The sequence below is a fragment of the Chanodichthys erythropterus genome, chromosome 10, assembly GCF_024489055.1.
Source record: "Chanodichthys erythropterus isolate Z2021 chromosome 10, ASM2448905v1, whole genome shotgun sequence".
In the NCBI taxonomy this organism is placed as follows: Eukaryota; Metazoa; Chordata; class Actinopteri; order Cypriniformes; family Xenocyprididae; genus Chanodichthys; species Chanodichthys erythropterus.
This window is the reverse complement of record NC_090230.1, coordinates 28,612,508-28,631,269: the sequence shown is the minus strand read 5'-3', so window position 1 is coordinate 28,631,269 and position 18,762 is coordinate 28,612,508. Positions and strand designations below refer to the sequence as shown.

Genomic DNA, 18,762 nt, shown 5'->3' with positions numbered 1-18,762 from the left:
GTTCGCGTTTATATACAGAGCTGATGTGAACGCGCGCGACACAACGACCCGCGGCCTCGCGCACGATGGACAGACGGACGTGAGAGAGACAGACATGTCTGAGGTGCTGACGGTGGACGCCATCCTCTTCGGCCTGCTGGTCTTCTCTGGCATCATAGGGAACATTCTGGTCATCTATGTGGTGAGAGAGAGAGGAATCAAGCTATCAGATCAATCAGAAACTCAAGATAAACTTGTGTAGTCCAGGAACACTAATGATTAGTGTGAATCATACAGAAGAGCGTTTTGCCCGTCTTCAATTTAAGAATCAGAAGGACAAAAAATAAAGAACATGAGGCTCATTTTAGGCCAATTAAGTTTTTTTCTACATTATTTCATAATGTTCTTGACAACTAAACTGTTAAATTCTAATTAATGTGAAGTGGAAAAAAATGTATTTAAATTTCAAAGTAAATAATTATGCAGATATAATTAAATTTATATAAGTATTTAAAATAAATATTTAATATTAAATCAATATTAATTTAATAATATAATAATTTATTTTTAATTATTGTATTAAATAAAAACATTCAATATTAAATTACTAAGTAAAATAGTGTGTTAAAGTATATAGAATCTAATGAGAATCACCAAGAAGAAATTGAGATGAGATGAAAAGTCAAAATTATGACAAAAGTCAGAATTACAGATATCCAACTTTTCCATTTTGGCATTTTAGGCATCGGATATTTAGAATTTTGTCATAAAATGTGGTATTTTATAAACGCATTAGTGTAATTGTTATGAAACTCATTATGTATTCAGCACTATGCCCTGACAGTACTCAAAAAGTTCCGGAAATTTACAAAAATACTAATAGCTTTTGAGTAAATTAGCCTATTTTAACTGGTCTTTTATTATTTTAACCACTTTAGCATAGCTTAGCATAGTTCATTGAATCTGATTAGACCGTTAGCATCTCGCTCAAAAATGACCAAAGAGTTTCGATATGTTTCCTATTTGAAACTTGACTCTTGTGTAGTTAAATCGTGTACTAAGACCGACGGAAAATGAAAAGTTGCGTTTTTCGAGGCCGAGTCAAGTTTTAAATAGGAAAAATATTGAAACTCTTTGGTCATTTTTGAGCGAGATGCTAACGGTCTAATCAGATTCAATGAACTATGCTAAAAGTGGTACCGCCAGACCCGGAGATCGGCTGAATGGATTCAAAAACGGTAAAACTCAATTGTCTAACTCTAGGGGAGTTGGAAAATGAGCCTATTTTTTAAAAAAAGTGGAGTGTTCCTTTAAGAGATTCCTTGGGTCATGCCGAGAACATAGATACCAGTTTTGCCAAACTACCTGTCTTCCATTTTGATTTTCTCCTCCTAGACCGTTTGTCCGATTTTTGAAATTCTGACATTACAAAAATGTGAAATTATGACTTACTATGAAATTCATATGAATAAGAAACGCATGACCTGGGCTGCATTTCTGAGTCTAAATTGATCGTAGAAACCATTGGTGGCAACGCTTCTAGGCTTATTACGCCCTGGACGTGTTGACATGAGATTCTCAGAGTTTTTCCTGCTCTTTTCTCTGTGTGTGTTCAGGTGTTTCAGTGCTCTAAGGAAAGCTCCTCTCGTCACTTGCCGCCTTCCGACACCATCCTGGTCAACCTGTGCATGGCGAACCTGCTGACGTCGGTCTTCCGGACGGTGCCGATCTTCGTGTCGGATCTGGGTCTGGAGGTGTGGCTGTCGTCCGGCTGGTGCCGCGTCTTCATGCTGCTGTGGGTGTGGTGGCGGGCGGTGGGCTGCTGGGTCACGCTGGCCCTCAGCGGCTTCCACTGCGCCACCCTGCGGCGGCAGCACGTCTCCATGGGTCCGCTGGGCCAGAGGCGGGAGCGCCTGCGCGTCTGGGTGCTCCTGGCCGCCGTGTGGGCCGTCAACCTGCTCTTCTCCCTCCCGGCGCTGGTCTACACCACTCATGTGCGCGGAAACGCCACGGTGGAGCTGATGGTGATCAGCTGCACGACGCGCCCCCTGCTGGGCTGTGTGTGGCAGTTTCCCACCGACCAGCAGGGCTACGCCTTCGCCTCCACGTCGCTGGCGCTCAACGAGGTCATGCCGCTGATCCTGATGGTGGGCACCAACCTGGCGACGCTGCACGCGCTGGCCAAACACATCCGGGCGGTGGCTGCTGGCGGCTCGGCCGAGCTGCACGTGTCCAGCGAGAGGAAGGCGGGTCACGTGATCATGGCTCTGGTGGCGCTGTTCGTGGGCTGCTGGGTGCTGCAGGTCGCCGCTGTCACCTACTACAACCACAACGGCGGGAAGCACGCGGAGGGACTGCTGACCGTGGCGCACTTCTCGGCCTCGCTCTTCGTGGGCTTCAGTCCGCTGGTGGTGGCGCTCGGACACGGGAAACTGCGGCGGAGGATCGGCGGGATTCTGCAGCGGTGGGCGCGCTGGATCAAACGGCCCGAGGAGAAACGCTCGGACAACAGCAGACAGACGGCGGAGACGGTCGTGCAAACAGCACAGAGCACAAAAAAGTGACCCACGCCAACCGGTAAGAGCGAATCGCGCCGAACGCTTCAAACGTATGGACACAGATTCATAGATGCGCTTATATATGGGAGCAAATATGAGGTGATGAGTATGGAAGCCCACATTAGGAAAAAAATCATGCTTCGCTAAATCATAATTAAATGTTTTTTATCTATTTAACTATGGATGTCCTAGTTGTGATATAAAAAGTCAAAATTGTTACTTTGTATGTACTAATTATCACTTATGCCATAACTTTTTAATCTTATAATTTTGATATTTTGTCTGTTTCACTTTTTATGGCATAATTTTGACTTTTTATGTCCTAGTTATAATATCAAAATTATGACTTTGTATGTCCGAATCATCACTTATATTGCACAATGCCATAATTTTGACTTTTTAATCTCATTTTTTTTTTGTCACAATTTTAACTTTTCATCTCATAATTTAGATTTAGTATGTCCTAATTTTGATTTATGCTCATAATTTTGACTTTTATCTCATAAATATAACTTAGCATGTCCTAATTTTGACTTTCTATGTATAATTGATCATTTTGACATTTTATCAATTTCGCTTTTTATGCCATAATTTCAACTTTTCTGTTTTAATTTTGACTTTTTATGTCCTAGTTATAATATCAAAATTATGATTTTGTATGTCCTAATTATCACTTATATTGCTATGATGCCATTATTCTAGTCTCATAATTATGAAACAAAGTGTTAAAAATGTTACTTTGTATGTCCGAATTATCACTTATATTCTTATAATGCCATAATTTTGATTTTTTAATCTCATATTTTTGACTTAATGTCACAATTTTGACATTTTGTCAGTTTTGCTTTTTATGCCATAATTTCTACTTTTATCTTTTAATTTGGACTTTTTGTCCTATCTACATCAAAAATATGACTTTGTATGTCCTAATTATCACTTATATTCTTATAATGCCATAACTTTTTTTTAAAAAGTACCATAAAGATTTTTTAATCTCATATTTTTGACATTTTGTCATAATTTCAACCTTTTATGCCATAATTTCACATTTTTTATGTATGTCCTAATTATCACTTATATTGCCATTTCAACTTTTCATCTCATAATTATGAATTAGTACGTTATAATTTTGACTTTTTAAGTCTTAATTATAATTTACCAAAGCATGATTCTTTTCTTACGTGGCAGAAATTGGCTTCCATAGTTAAGATAATTCATGCATTCATGCAGTGATCTTAAAATTTCAGGTAATAATGAATAAATCTGAGCTTAATAATGTTGTTCAGTTCCAGTGTTTTATTGCAATACATCTTGTTTCAAACACAAATCTGGTTTTAAGGTTTGTACCAAAAAAGCCTACTTAAGAACGTTCTGATTTCTGCTGTTTCATGTGTGCATTTTACATTTAGCGTTTAATCTTCTATATCTGTCGATTTCAAATAAATGATGGTTTTATATGACCCACAGTGTCAGTGGTTTGTTGTTAATCTGTCTAAGTAAAGCAGGATTTGTAGCCTGTAGCCTCTGCTTTCAAACACAACAGTGACTGTTCAGAATTTACACACTTCCCTTTATATAAACGTTCATTTTCTGCCTACTTTCTGTAGCATAATGACCATGACTTCATTTAAATACTGCATACACACACATATAGACTTAGAGAAAAACATGAATTCATTCACAAGTTTAATCAGTCAAACGGCAAACAACAGACACAAGACAAATAAATCACTGAAAGTCCTGGATTCCAAACAAAATGTCTTCAGGTTTACTGATAAATAAAAAGGTGTGAATTCAAATGCAACAGTTTCATGATGCAGGAAACGGTGCGACATGTCTTTGATGTCTATCCAAACGGATAGAGATGTGACAGGATTGACTTTATAAACGCTCGGAGCTTCCGGTGTCCCATGGCGAGGACGATGGGCGACAGCGCGATGAAGCTCATGTTCGCAAAGCGAGCGATGATGAGCAGGAACTCTGTGGAAGATCCGCGGTTATAGTTGAAGTAGTTGACCGAGATGACGTTAGTTCCCCAAGAAGAAATGAAGAGGACATTCAGAGCCAGAATCACCTGAGCAAACACAGAGAGAAGGTGTTAGTAGTGTTTCATCTGTTAACTGTCAGTGTCCTGCTACTGCCATTCCTCCCAAGTAATCATCGTAAATTAGGCACCATTCGAAAGCTTAAAAGCTCAAAATTCATCATTTTTTCACTTCTGCAGTAATCTGCCGAGTGCCTCTTTAAAAAGAACCAACTTTAGATCTGTATTACAAAGCATTCATGAACTGACAGTTAACACTCACTTTAGCCGCCCGACGCTCCGCAGGGATCCGGGTGACGACCGGTGCGTCCTGACTCTTGTTGGCGGCGTTCCGAGTGTGTCCGTGAGCATACAGCGTCAACAGGGAGCCCAGGTTGGTGATGTTCATCAGGCAGATGGGAATGGACTCATGGATCACCATGGAGGAGGTGGCGAAGGCCAGGCCGCTGTAGGCTGACGGGAAGTCCCAGATGCAGCCCATGAGAGGTCGAGTGGTGCTGCTCACCAACATCAGCGTCTGCAGGAAGGGTCAAAGGTTAAACGCAGTTGCACACAAGCTAAATGCTGATCATAAAGGGGCAGACTGACCTCGGTGGAGTTTTCGTCTCCGTTCTTGGAGAAGATGAACGCTGGGATGGCGTAGATCAGATTGAGGCTCCAGATGAGGCCGAAGCCGAGGATGAGGGATCTGGGGGGCCCGCGGGGGCCGTGCAGGCTGATGACGGGCGGGGCGACCCGACGCAGCGTCTGAAAGTGGAACGCGCTCAGAAAGAACGTCGACCAAACGTTTGCGGAGCGGAGCCAAACCCAGATGCCCATCATAAGGTGACACATGTCTCTAGAGAGGAAAATCTGTGGGGAAACAGACACATGGATGTTTGAAAATTGGTATGGAGCATAAAACAGTCATCATTAGCAGTTTTGAGTGTGAACACAGTCCATGCAGTTGTCCTATCAAAGGAAACCCAGGTGCAGAGAATCCTAGTGTAAGCATTTCAAACCCAACAAATTTCTGGCTGTCAAATGTTTTGATTGTAAAGCATGTTTCTTTTTAAATAAATGACACTTTGTTTAGAGTCCAACTTGTTGGTTTTGATTGTTCTAAACATCAAACTCTAACAATAACCGAATTAAACTCTGGAGAATGAATCAATAGATCCGTGAGCCTCTCAAACTCTTCATGTTGAATGAGGAATCTGAAACAATCTACAGCTCAAAGCCTTCACAAAGCTGGACCAAAAAGACACCAGGTTGAGTTTACAATCATTTCAGTGGTTTGGTTGTAGAGATTAAACCCCGACAGCAATCCCATCTCCATACCTCAACATCTATCCATTCATTAACAGTTATCCATCCAACCACACGTCCTTCCATGTGGAAATTCTGCCGTACCTCCACTCCCAGGTCGGACACCATCACGACCGTGTTTCTCACCAATGACACCATCAGGTTGGAGAAAGCCATGTTGACCAGGATCACGTCAGAGCTTCGGACGACTCCCGTCTCTCGCAGAAGGCTTTCGCCGACCACTCCGATGACTGTGGTGTTTCCCACATTCCCCAGCAGAACCAGAATAACGTAGAGGGCGAAGTAGAAAGGAGATGAAGCGATACTCTGACTGACGCTTGAGGGTTTTCTTTGAGGGGCCATGCTTCTTCTGAACGTCTTCAGACTTCAATCATAAATGGAGCTTCTCTCAGAACGTCTCAGTGATGTTGTAATATCTCCATCCCAACGCCTCACTCTCCACCCACCGACCGCAAGCCCCTTTTATGGATCATGGTTGCCAAACAAATATCAACCCAAAACAACATCCGCTCCATCCCGGTCCTGCTGTCATAGGTGAAGATGCCGTGAATGGCAGGTGAGATTCCACCAGAGATATGGATGTTTTGGGATAAATGAGCTGAACTTGCATCTTCATGCATGAGGGATTAACTATCCCCACCAGGTTAATTAAACTCTCACTAGTTAGCAGCCTAATTCATTAGTAAGCCCACCACAATTCCACAGAGTGTGGGTCCAAAAACAGCCATACACTTGGAGTTGTTGGAGCTGTGATTTAACAACTTTAGTTTCAGTCTTTGTACCGTCTAGTAAGAATGATCTATATAAACTACTGATCCTGTGTAGTGTCATATATACATTGTGTAAATTGTGTGTTTTTCATAATGTAGCCTATACTTTTACACATTTTCATCTATCACACAATCATGGCAATTATGACACTTCCATTTTACACTACTCTTCTGGACGTTTGTGCGTCCAGGAAAGGACACGCCATGACCTCTGACCCTTAAAGACATACAGAGAGATCTGAATCTGAGAAAAAAGATGTTTCAAATACATTTATTTTCATACTAAACATCACAAAAATCAGTTATCATTAAATAGATAGAGTTTTGAGTATGCCAATTAGTATTAACTTAAATATATCACAATATATATGCCACAACGTTTCCGGCACATAAGGGGGAAAAAACATGCTTTCATAAATCATAAATATAAGTCCAAATTATGACATTAAATGCCATCATTTTGAATTTTTCATCTAATAACTGTAATAATATAGGCACTTTATCTCATAATTATGATTTACAAAAGCATTTTTTTTTCTTATAGCATAAATGGGCTTCCATGCGCGACCCTACTGAAGGTAAGTGGTTTGGTGAATGGATAATGGATTATACATATATTATATACAAACATACAGGGGTGCATTGCAATGTAAAGTTGTGTAAATAGGGAATATTTTGATGCGCGCTCCTAATTTAATCAATGAAGCACGCCCCACAGAAAGCGCGCGAAGGTGGCTCGTGAAACGGCGCGCGCCATTTATGAAACGCAAACACAATAGGACGATGTATGATTTTAAAATGTTACAAAAGCTTTCAAAGTAATAAAATAATAAACAAATATTGATTTGTGAGAGAATGTACGTCGTATCAGTCGTTTTAACGCGTCGCGACTGTTAAAGTCAAAAGACTGATATTTACCTCAGAGAATCTCCCGCCGATGGACATCATGAAGTAAACATGGGGTTTCGACTGAAACTACAGTTAATCACGGTAAAGTTTAATACCTCATGTAAAATATAATACATTTCATTCAGACGTGTAAAGTTTAAATACGAAACACTCAGGCATTCTTATATAATTTTAAAGTTCATTCTTCAACATCTCAGTAATCTGGTTAAGGATTCTCAGTTAAATCAATCTTGTGGTAACGTTCAGTGTGATTATGCTTTGACGATCGCTAGGTGGCAGTAGAAACACATATCAGACCCTCACATGTGTGAGCAGAGACATCAATACTCTTAATATGACTCACAACACAGATCTGACGCTGGGACAGAGAAATTTCATAACACAATGTACAAGAAGAGAACTTCTTACATGTTCCTGTTTACGGCATCCATCTTGTGTGGCGCTTCATGTTGTTTGGCTCCATTTTGAAGACTCTGCCATCTAAAAAAACCCAACCCAATCTGGTGGGTAAATATAGGATATGCTGGGTTAATCTATCATAATGATTGGGTTGCAGTTAACCCAGCAGTTTGGGTCACACATTTAACCCAAAGAAAGGAAAAACAAACAAACTTAAACCTGTTCTTGGAGGAAAGAAGCAATGGCTCAGAGTGCTGAAATCTGTTGCAAGATAACCATTTTATGGCAAGAAAACAAAATTTAGTTCAAGAATAAAGAAATGCAGGTTTACCTGGTGTCATATTCTCTGTCGGACATTGACGCTCTCCTGTGAAGCGAGTGGTGCGACGTGACGTGACACAGTTAAATCACTCCCATTATAATCAATGTAGCTGCCCTCAGTGCAAACCCTTCGTTGATTATAACAGAAGCGATCTAGTGTATTCTAATGACAGCGGCCTACAGCAGAAAGGTATAATGTGAGAAATAAGGACACATCAGTGTCATAATATACAATAATAGACTAGAGAAAGACAATACAAACCTTAAAATAATTCAGGAAGATTTCTCTCAGGACAAATCTTTATTTAGTCATTTTTAATATTTTCTTTAATAGCTACTTACTCCTCTTACAGCAGTTGCATTATATGATTTGATATGCATTTGGATAAAAGCGTCTGCTGAATGAATGAATGTAAATGTAATGCAGTGCATTAATAATTCTGCTTCCTTAAATTCAATGCATCCTCTTTGATTGGTCAATTCAAACTCAAGAATCTGCAACTGGAATTTGAATAGCAACGCTGAGGCTTTGTTCTTAAGTAAGTACATGCAACTTTATTAAAAAATAAATAATGTGACACACATAAACACTCTTATAAAGTGATCTGTCTTTGATATCTGTCCACAGAGAGCTGTCTGTCAGACCACACGCGACAGGATTGACTTCATAAACGCTCGGAGTCTCCGGTGTCCCACGGCCAGGACGATGGGCGACAGCGCGATGAAGGTGATGTTCGCGATGCGAGCGACGATGAGCAGGAACTCTGTGGAAGATCCGCGGTTATAGTTGAAGTAGTTGACCGAGATGATGCTGGTGCCCCAAGACGAAATGAAGAGGACATTGAGCGCCAGAATCACCTGAGCAAACACAGAGAGAAGTGTCATTCTGTGATACTGATTTAAAAACCGCCTGATCTATTCCCTGCCTAACTCTTAACTCCATTTTCTTGTAGAAACACTCACTGGAGAACTAAAAACATGAACCAACTTGCTCTCAGCCAGAGCATGAGCTCCCATGGGACGCTTCCCACAGAATCATGGCCATCCGTGAAGATCATTAGTTCAGGAAATGACATCATCATGGTATAATTAAAGTTTGGGTCTTGCATAGTAGGTCTTGTTGGTCCTGAAACAACGGATCAGATTTGTACACTAGATTTGTGGCATCCAAATTGATAGTAACCATCAGGTCATCTATATGCTAGTGTCCCAATAAAAGAATGAACTTTATTTTTATTAGATATTTAAAGTCTCTGTCGAGAAAACGAACCACAACTATTGATGACATCATCTTGCACTGGGGGGGCATGTCCATTTTTTTATCCGATAATCATAAGTGCATCAACACAGAAAATGCAATTGTCAAGCCATTTTGGGAGGTCTTTGTGGATGCAAATGTTACTCTAGGTTGGTTGGTGTTTTAACACTTCCTTGGCTATTTTTATATAATGTTTATAAAACTTGCTTTAGATAAAAACTGGATTCACTGATTTTGTACTAAAGTGTTTGCAGAGTAATATAATTTCCTAAGAGAACTTAAACCATAATAATTTAAGAGATATTGGACTCTGGCATGAGAAGCACAGCGATGGATCATTTTTTGAAAATAAGAACGTCCTATATGTATATATGATCTGATCCCAACGATTGTTGAAAATAAAGGTGTGACTTTTACCCACAGCAGGGTTGATTTCACGGTTTGTTAGAGTTGGGTTAAGATCATCTCACCTTAGCTGCCCGACGCTCCGCAGGGATCCGGGTGATGACCGGTGCGTCCTGACTCTTGTTGGCGGCTCTTCTTGTTTGTCCGTGAGAGTACAGCGTCCACAGGGAGCCCAGGTTAGTGACACTCATCAGGAATATGGGAATGGTTTCATGGATCACCATGGAGGAGGTGGCGAAGGCCAGGCCGCTGTAGACTGACGGAAAGCTCCAGATGCAGCCCAACAGCGGCCGAGTGGTGCTGCTCACCAACATCAGCGACTGGACGAGAGTTCAAAGGGTTAAACGAAACGAGACACACAAGTGAAATTCACACCAATAAAGACACAGACTGACCTCGGTGGAGTTCTCGTCTCCGTTCTTGGAGAAGATGAACGCTGGGATGGAGTAGATCAGATTGAGGCTCCAGATGAGGCACAGCCCGAATATGAGGGATTTGGGGGGTGTGGGGTGGCCGTGCACGTTTGTGACGGCCGGGGCGACCCGCCGCAGCGTTTGAAAGTGGAACGCGCTCAGAAAGAACGTCGACCAAACGTTTGCAGAGCGGAGCCAAACCCAGATGCCCATCATGAAACGACACCAGTTTTTATTGAGGAAAACCTGTGAGGAAAGAAGGGCAGAATCACACCCTCATATGAAAAAAGCAAATTAAAAAACACAACAATATCAAACTAGACAGCAGAATTCGTAGCAATCTTTAGATGCATTTTAGATGTTGTTGCTCCATCCAAAACTTATGCAACTGAAAACTAGCTCTCATTTCTGGCTTAATAATGAAACTCAAGTCCAGAAGGTGCCAGTGGAAATGGAAAAAAATATAAGCGTCAAATTTCTGGCCAGTCTCAGCGTTCTCCATGATGTCGTGGAGAAGCTTCACACAGTGTTTCCAGCATACTGTCTGCTTTGATATATATTGTGGACCGCTGATTCCTGCTCGACCTCATTTCTGCCTACGACATGATCAGCCATCATCTGGAGATTGGGAAACATACTTTTATATCTTCTCACCTGGACCAGCAGGAGTCTCCCAGAACCATTGGAACTGCCTAGAACTTATTCAAAAGTGTATGCCAGCCCTCTGAGTGTCTTCTTGGCACCATTGCACATTGGTTTCCACTTCAAGGTTTTACATGGTTCAGCTCCCAAACTCTAGTGTAATTTCCCTCTAATACTTGAATCAGATCTTCTCCTACAGTTAAGACTGGATTTTTGTGTGGTTTTTGAGGCAACGGCAATGATCTTGATGGATCTTATTGAATGTTTCACATGTACCCAGGAAACAAAATATACTCTAAAAACATTTTGGTAATGCTCCCATTAAGTTTTGAAAATGTTATTTCTGAATCTTCTCTAAACTTTCAAAAGTTTTTAAAATATTTTTTTTGGCAATGCGAACATCAAGGGAACATTCCATTCTTCAAACATTGTTACTTTTGAATGTTCTGAAACAAGTAGTAACATTTACGAAACATTAGATGAACGTCAACTAAACTGTTTCAGGAAAAAATGTTCCATGAATGATGTATAAATAACATTTTTGTGCTGTTTTGAGACCAGATAACTCTGAACAAACACTTTATTACCTTTACCGGAAGAACATTTGTTCATAACTTTGAGAGAACCTTGCCAGAACGTTAGCTAAAGTTCTGAGTTTTATTAACTTTTATCATGACAATACTTCCGATCCAAACCAGAATCTCATCATTTATTCATGGGTGAACATCATGGACCATGGTTGAATTTTGTTCCGAATTTGCAAATAGAATAAACACCGATGAATTACATCTCAATGTTGATTTATACATGTTTTGTTAACACTTTTACAACCATTTAGCATTGAAAGTTGTTTCAGCGTTTTTTCAACATTATTTCAAACACACTCAGTCCATTCGTCCATCATACAGTCAGTCTTCCGTACCTCCATTCCCATGTCGGAGATCACCAGAAGAGAGTTTCTGGCCAACGACACCATCAGGTTGGAGAAAGCCATGTTGACCAGAATGATGTCGGAGCTCCGGACGACTCCCGGATCCCGCAGAAGGCTTTCGCTGACCACTCCGATGACCGTGGTGTTTCCCACGTTCCCCAGCAGCACCAGAATGAGGTACACGGCGATGTAGAGCGTAGACGACGGCGTGCGCTGAGAGGAGCTCGGGGCTTTAGAGGCCATGATTCACCTGATCACTGGACAATCGAGCGATCAAAGCGCTTGAGGTTTTTCCAGCATTTATGAAGCTTCTCTCGGTGACGTCTCGGTGAACTCATACCCTCATCACCACAGTTACCACATATATATCAACCCAACACAACATCCGCTCCATCTTGGTCCTGCTGGTGAAGGAGAAGATACCGTGAGGGGCTGGCGAGATTCCACCAGAGATACATGTGTATTAGGACACGCGAGGGATTAACCGTTCCCGCCGGGCCAATTAAACGCTCACTAGTTAGCAGCCTAATTCATTAGTAAGCCCACCGCGATCCCACAGGGCTTAATATCAAGGGTCCAAACAAACTCTTCAATGTTTAGCAATTTTACAAGAAAAACCAGTGAGTCACACAATCTCCCATTTTATTTAAAACTAGATTCAAAAATACACAATACAAAATACTTTGGTCAAGGCAGTTTAGATCTATATAAGCGGTTTCATCTGATTGGTCAGTTTCGGGCCACTCCCCCTCACACCTGATGACATCATCTCCTGTGAGATGAACGTCCCTTTCTCTGCTCTCGTTCGCGTTCCCTCTGCCGGTGTCTGTAGGACTTCGAGCGTCCAGGAGAAACAGACCGCGATGGAGAGGTCACGCTACGACTGCGCCTGAAGACAGACAGACAGGTGAAGCTATTCTGTCAGGTGATATTCAGGTGCGCATGACACAGGTGAGGCGTTACCTGCGTCTGGGGGGTGACGGGATACTTCGTCTTTCATCACTGCGACTCAGACGCTTCCTACTGAGAGAGAAACGTGAAATAATATCACTTGAAGGTCAAGTCAAGTGTGCTGAAACTCTCGTGAGGACGTCTGGCTCACCCTTCTCGGCTGGTGATCTTTCGACAGACGTTTTTGAGGGCGAGATGAGACAGCGGAGATTCGTGATTCTTCTGGTTTTCTGCAGGAGACGCTGAGAGAGGGCGAGAGAATGAACGCACAGAAACACATTCTGGTGACATCAGAGTGTATATGAACCCACCAGCTTTAGACGCAGGAGAGAAACCGGCTGCCGGATCACGGGTCGGGGTGTCGGTCGCGGACACCGGCCCTCCTGGTTTACTCGTGAGGCATTGAGCGTCCAACTTTAAACGCGATTCCTCCACCTGCTGCTGCAGTGCCGTCAGCGACTCACACCGCAGTGTGTACAGCCGCAGGATACAACAGCTGATCTCAATCAGGTCCTGCTCTGACGTCCCGAACAACGAGAACCAGGGCGGCTGGTCAGGCAGAGGGATCTGACAACAGAGAGAGACCAGCCAGCTAACAGGGAACGTTTTTTAAAGGTTATGTAGATGTTAGGACAAAACATTCTTAAAATAATGTTTCTGGAACGTTCTTATAACATTAATAATATATGGGCCATTCTACAGATTGGTGCAATCTGCTGTCCCACAACCAATAAACACATTAAAAAGCATTTAAGTATTCAAATGTTAGATGTTTACTAAGATTCTTCTATTATCTGTTGAATCCCACAATAATATTTAAAATATCAGTAAGATTAATATATATATAAAATCATCATTTATTGGGTACTTTCAATTGGGCGGAGTCTGTCCCGAACCCTGACCCATTTTATTCCATTGTTGTGTTTAAAAATGTTTTTTTATATTTTCTTTGTAAATCACGAAACTTTATATAAAAAAAAATGTTAAGAAATAGCAAAGAATATATTTATAAGGTAGATGTAAACAAAATCTTAATAGGTCAATGTGACCCTTCTTATTAAATTATTTATTATTGTGTTTCGGTGGTGACAAATTTGGGGAGAGGAAAAATATTCCAGAACTTTCTGAAAATTGAGAATTAACTACACAATTACTAGACATGTGAATCTTGGATATTATACAATTTGCATACATACAAAATTTGTAGAAAAAGGCACATTTTTTCAGGATTTTTAACCAATTCTGTAGAATGGCCCATATACATTCTTGTAATGTTGATAGAAAATGTTAAAATATGTGTGTTTTAAACATTGAGAGAACGTTCAAATGTAACATTCTCATAATGTTTTAACTTGATAAAATGGCACATTGCTCTAACATTCACTTAACGATCTTAATACATAACAATTGGACATTTTGAACGCTTAAAAAACATTCAGAAATAACATTTTCATAACTTAATGTTCTTTAAACTAGTTGTGTTACATGCTATGTGTGTGAATGTGAATGGAGATAACAAAATTATCACATGATTCACCTGTAATACTCTTGCAGAAAGAAAGATACACGCACACGCGACTGTTTCAGCGCTAAATCTCAAAAACACATCAGTCCTCAGGCTGTCGTTCATGTAGTTCCTAGAGAGAGACAGACGGAGCGTTACAGTAACACGCTTGAGCGGTTTTCAGCTCAACGTTTGGTTCAGGATCTCACCAGGCTATCTGAAGCAGTCTGGTGTTCTTCTCACACTCCAGAACCTGAAGATACATCACGATCACCTGCACAGGTACACACCGACAACAAGGGTGAGGCCAGAAACATGCGCTGCGCACGAACTGTGTCACACCACAAATCACTCCATTTATATTTACACAATTTACTTCCTCAACTGTAACCCTGAAACAAGCATTTTCTGCAAAGCTGCTTTTAAACAATATGTATTGTGATTACCACTGTACAAAAAAACTTGAACTGAATTTAACTGAATACACAAAAACATTCTCAGCAGTGCTGCGAGGTAATTGCTAAAGTGCATTAGCGCAACTATTATAATGGTGGATCAGCGATTAAAAAAAAAAAGTTGTGGTTAACGCCAACGAAACTTCTGACATGTTCGTATCTATCTGAACAAAACACATCTGGTTTAACAATACAGACATTTGAAGGAAACTATCAGCTCTTTGAGTCACGAGTTTTGTCACCGCCGCAGTAACGCAATAGTGGACGTTAAAGGCGTTTCTCCCGTATTGCGAAAGATGCGAAAACTACTTGGGCCTTTAATGTCCGTTATTGCGTTACTCATCTGCGTAATCATTGGACGACACTTTGAAAAGGTTTGCGAGAACACACTACAGTAACGCAATAATGGACGTTAAATGTTGGGCTACACCACGTTTTTTCCACGTATTGCTCAACTCTGGAAAAGACGCAAAACACCAAGTGTACCTGCTCCGTTAACGTCCATTATTTCGTTACTCCTCGGCGCAGTCTCTGAACAACCCTTTAAAAGGTTTACGCGAACATGTTACAGTAACACGATAATGAACGTTAAAGGTCCAAACATACTTTGTGTTTTGCGTTCTGCTCCGTTTTGCACATAGTTGAGCAATACGCAAAACACGTAATGTCCATTATTGCGTTACTGTAGTGTGTTCTCGTAAACTTGAGCGTCATCCAGTGACAAAACAGAAACAGGTTACTTATGATATTAAACAAAGTCCCAGCTTTAAAACTGTGTAGTTTTTTAAGAAATTAGAACAATAAAAAACGTTTTGCGGCTCTTTATAGGCTCTGTAGCGCCTCAGCTCAAGCGGCTTGTGAACCGATCATCTCTTCCTGCTAGTTCATTTATAGCATCAAGTAAACGTGAATGAACATCAGAAGGAATGTTGTTTCAAACACGGAAAGACGTCAGTACACACCATTTTGCAAGTTCAACTCCACCGAGGTTAATCTTCTAACTCCTGACTGCTTTGTCGGACAAAACGCAGATCCGGCATTATGACTGGTTGGATCGCTTGTCAATCAATCTCCTGGCGAAGAGTCAATTTGCATACTTACGTGAAACGTGCATTCCTGGCCTAAAATGCAGCAAATGTGCGTCAGTCTAACCTTGTGTGGGTGTTTGACGTGGACGCAGAAGCCGAGCTCCTTCAGGACGCGTCGCTCCGCTTTGATCACGTGACTCTTGCGGCTGACGTACACCTCGTCCAGCAGTAGGGGGCTGACGAGCCTGACGGAGACAGCGCAGCTTCAGAACACAATCCAGACTCGCGTGTTGTGCCAAACCTTGACTCCCTGCCAAATTATTACCACCCCTCGTTGAAGTCGCTAACTGATAGACTAATCCTAACCCCTCCCCTAATCCTAACCCCTCCCCCAGACCTACTCCTAAACCAATACTAGGGGGGTCAGAATTCGGGGGTCAGAATTCGGCACAACAGCGGCGTTACCTGTTTCCCGCGGCGTGCTTGAGGTGGTGGAAGACGTTCAGGACGTCCCTCACTCGCCGCGGCTCCTCTTCGATCTTAGACGCGAGCTGAAGACACGCCATGGCAACCGTCTGTGATATGAGAGGGTTAAAGGTCATGCGGTCACGCGTGAGAGGCAGACAGCTAGTTTAGAGACGCCTCACCTCCGCGCAGTGTCTCACGAACGATTTACAGTAGAAAAACCGCTGGAACAGGATCTGGGCCGTTGCCATGGCGACCTGACAAGAGTCGTAAAACATCCATCAGCTATGTTTTCATGCTAATGAGGGACGTGTGATCTTAAACTAGCACAGAAATCAGTATTATTTAGAACTCATACTAGTTTAAACAAGGTGTAGTTGTTCTGTTCTGGGGCTGGTTAACAGTCACTATGTTACTAGTGTACTAGACTGTACTAGTGTGCCAGTAGCAGTTAGTCAAGGTGTAATAAGCCTTACTTTTATGTATTGTTAGACTAGTCAAAGCCGTTTATGTAACCGGCCACTGAGGTGCTTAGCAAAACAAGTCTGCTGAGAAACTCTGGTTTGCTGGTCTGGCTCTGGCCAGGATTGGGTTAATCTGACAAGAACCTAAACCCGAGCCAGACCGCTTTGGCCATACTGAGAGCCAGCTTAACCCGGTTCAAAAGCATTTTATTCACAGAATGGAATCGGGGTGACAAGTAGTTGCTAGGCAACAGAGAACCGCGAGGACCTGAGGCAGGCGGAGAAGAACTCCCGCGTTCTGGATCATCTCGCACATCCGGATCCGTAGCTGCTCCTCCGTGCGCGCGGACACTCCGTGAGCGCGCGAGGGGCTGCAGTGCACGCTCTCGGGAGGCAGCAGGCAGTTCTCCAGAGTGAGCGCGACACCCGAGTAGAGTTTACCCGCGATCATGATCCCGTCACCGGGCAGGATCAGTCCGGCGGCCGCCGCCATGTTGACGCGGATGTAAACATACAGTTCAACTCGGTTTACAGCGCCACCTGCAGTACTGAGGGAGCCAATGCATATAACCGCCTGATACATTACTCTAATAATAGGTTTAAATCCCACTCATCTCAAATTTAAGGGTAAATAAGTAAGCATTGTATAGTTAATATAGGGGAGAGTGGGGTAAGATGAGCCAGTGGGTAAGTTGACCCACCTCCTGAATCTTGGCAACCGTACTATTTTATTGTCATGTGACCATATATTTTAAAATCACCCGTCATTTCTGCCAGAATGTGAAAAGGACGAGTGGAAGTCGCTTATTTATTTTAAAAACTGTTTTTGGCTTGTCAAAGTAAAATTTTAAAAGATGTAATTTCATTAAAGCAAATTTTTCCAGGTCTAAAACTATTTATGATGCATATTGGTGATTTAGCAACGTATAAAATCATGCAAGCTAAATATTATTCTGAATTGGTCAGCTAGATTGTTTTTCCTAAAATGGCAGCTATGGGGCAGAGTGAGCCAAATGCTGTGGGGTAAATTGAGCCAGCCTTTTAACTTACCCCACCATAAGGCACTGAATTTAAGTTAAATCTAAAGTTTCAATTGGTGTCATTTCAATGTAATATTACGCAACTGGTTTAGTTTATCTTTATTTTCAAGTTTATTTGATAGGAACAGTGTACAAGTACACCAAATCCTTCTGATAAGAACCAGAGGATGTTTAAAGATATATATCTTTCCAGCTGTAGTCTCTAATGGCCTGACTTGGTCGACATTGTAGAAAAACTACCATGTCAAGGACCTTTTGACTAAAATATTTATTAGTTTCAGTGCCATTTATTCATTCTTATTTAGTTTTTATTTAATTTTACTCAACAAACTCTCTGTTTAGGAAGGTTACAATTTTGATGTTCAACATATTGTTTCAGAAATGCAAACAATTAAACATACTGAAATTTCAACTTAATTTGTTTGGGATTATGTTGTTTAATTTAGCTTTAAAAAATAAATATTTGTAAAAAGAAATTTGATTATTAAATTAGCTTTTAAAACAGATACATTATCTTTAAAATTTCACATGGGTTTGATTCAGATTCCGTTAGATGGTCGGTTTACACACGCCTACTGACTCGGCTCAACTTACCCCAAACCTGGGGTAAATTGAGCCAGAGGATCACTTTTTTATAAGAAGCCATATTTTTAGAACCCTTTGTCATAGATGTATTCTGATCAAATGATAGAAAACATCCTGAAATTACTTTAAATACTTTTATTGTACTTCTGCCTCATTTCTTTATCTTGAGGACCACATAAGTAAAAAATGGCTTATCTTACCCCACTCTCCCCTACACAAATGCCATAGTTAAACTATGTTTTTTGAAGCAAATCTTATTATTATAACTTATTATTACTACACCTGATAACTTGGTCTTCCCAACAAAATAAATGAATCAATATTTTTGTGACA

General features: G+C 41.4%; 4 protein-coding genes across 8 annotated transcripts; 1 reads left to right on the top strand and 3 right to left on the bottom strand.

Annotated features, from left to right (window-relative positions):
* The first annotated feature begins 94 nt into the window (after positions 1-94).
* On the top strand, positions 95-2,543 carry ora4 (olfactory receptor class A related 4). Its single transcript, XM_067397022.1, has 2 exons — positions 95-181; positions 1,596-2,543. Exons 1-2 carry the CDS (start codon positions 95-97, stop codon positions 2,541-2,543), a joined length of 1,035 nt encoding a protein of 344 aa, XP_067253123.1.
* A 1,490-nt stretch (positions 2,544-4,033) lies between these two features.
* LOC137029326 (olfactory receptor class A-like protein 4) lies at positions 4,034-6,815 on the bottom strand. Its single transcript, XM_067398909.1, has 4 exons — positions 5,974-6,815; positions 5,170-5,433; positions 4,844-5,098; positions 4,034-4,611 (listed from the first exon to the last, which is right to left on the bottom strand). Exons 1-4 carry the CDS (start codon positions 6,229-6,231, stop codon positions 4,384-4,386), a joined length of 1,005 nt encoding a protein of 334 aa, XP_067255010.1. The 5' UTR covers positions 6,232-6,815; the 3' UTR covers positions 4,034-4,383.
* Positions 6,816-8,899: 2,084 nt separating this feature from the next.
* Positions 8,900-12,309, bottom strand: LOC137028419 (olfactory receptor class A-like protein 4). Of its 2 annotated transcripts, none has more exons than XM_067397179.1 (4): positions 11,929-12,309; positions 10,347-10,610; positions 10,017-10,271; positions 8,900-9,146 (listed from the first exon to the last, which is right to left on the bottom strand). In XM_067397179.1, exons 1-4 carry the CDS (start codon positions 12,178-12,180, stop codon positions 8,928-8,930), a joined length of 990 nt encoding a protein of 329 aa, XP_067253280.1. In that variant the 5' UTR covers positions 12,181-12,309; the 3' UTR covers positions 8,900-8,927. The 2 variants fall into 2 exon arrangements, with proteins under 2 accessions (XP_067253280.1, XP_067253281.1); XM_067397180.1 differs by lacking the exon at positions 8,900-9,146 and adding an exon at positions 9,319-9,414.
* LOC137028418 (cyclin-L1-like) lies at positions 12,242-17,290 on the bottom strand. 4 transcript variants are annotated; one of them, XM_067397176.1, is made up of 11 exons: positions 17,073-17,290; positions 16,523-16,597; positions 16,341-16,450; positions 16,000-16,120; positions 14,602-14,666; positions 14,426-14,525; positions 13,200-13,455; positions 13,040-13,130; positions 12,901-12,960; positions 12,694-12,826; positions 12,242-12,338 (listed from the first exon to the last, which is right to left on the bottom strand). In XM_067397176.1, the coding sequence occupies exons 1-10, from the start codon at positions 17,253-17,255 to the stop codon at positions 12,703-12,705; spliced, it is 1,185 nt and encodes a 394-aa protein (XP_067253277.1). In that variant the 5' UTR covers positions 17,256-17,290; the 3' UTR covers positions 12,242-12,338; positions 12,694-12,702. The 4 variants fall into 4 exon arrangements, with proteins under 4 accessions (XP_067253277.1, XP_067253279.1, XP_067253276.1 ...); XM_067397178.1 differs by lacking the exon at positions 12,242-12,338 and having other exon boundaries at positions 12,352-12,826; positions 13,040-13,118; XM_067397175.1 differs by lacking the exon at positions 12,242-12,338 and having other exon boundaries at positions 12,354-12,826.
* Between the last annotated feature and the right edge of the window lie 1,472 nt (positions 17,291-18,762).

Coding starts and splice junctions, on each gene's coding strand:
- ora4 (XM_067397022.1), top strand. CDS start 95: ATGTCTGAGGTGCTGACGGTGGACGCCATCCTCTTCGGCCTGCTGGTC. Junction 182..1,595: donor ACATTCTGGTCATCTATGTG/GTGAGAGAGAGA, acceptor GTGTGTGTTCAG/GTGTTTCAGTGCTCTAAGGA.
- LOC137029326 (XM_067398909.1), bottom strand. CDS start 6,231: ATGGCCCCTCAAAGAAAACCCTCAAGCGTCAGTCAGAGTATCGCTTCA. Junction 5,434..5,973: donor TGTCCGACCTGGGAGTGGAG/GTACGGCAGAAT, acceptor GTTTCCCCACAG/ATTTTCCTCTCTAGAGACAT. Junction 5,099..5,169: donor GAGACGAAAACTCCACCGAG/GTCAGTCTGCCC, acceptor CCCTTCCTGCAG/ACGCTGATGTTGGTGAGCAG.
- LOC137028419 (XM_067397179.1), bottom strand. CDS start 12,180: ATGGCCTCTAAAGCCCCGAGCTCCTCTCAGCGCACGCCGTCGTCTACG. Junction 10,611..11,928: donor TCTCCGACATGGGAATGGAG/GTACGGAAGACT, acceptor CTTTCCTCACAG/GTTTTCCTCAATAAAAACTG. Junction 9,147..10,016: donor CGGAGCGTCGGGCAGCTAAG/GTGAGATGATCT, acceptor GTGTTTGCTCAG/GTGATTCTGGCGCTCAATGT.
- LOC137028418 (XM_067397176.1), bottom strand. CDS start 17,255: ATGATCGCGGGTAAACTCTACTCGGGTGTCGCGCTCACTCTGGAGAAC. Junction 16,598..17,072: donor TTCTTCTCCGCCTGCCTCAG/GTCCTCGCGGTT, acceptor GACTCTTGTCAG/GTCGCCATGGCAACGGCCCA. Junction 12,961..13,039: donor AAGATCACCAGCCGAGAAGG/GTGAGCCAGACG, acceptor TTTCTCTCTCAG/TAGGAAGCGTCTGAGTCGCA.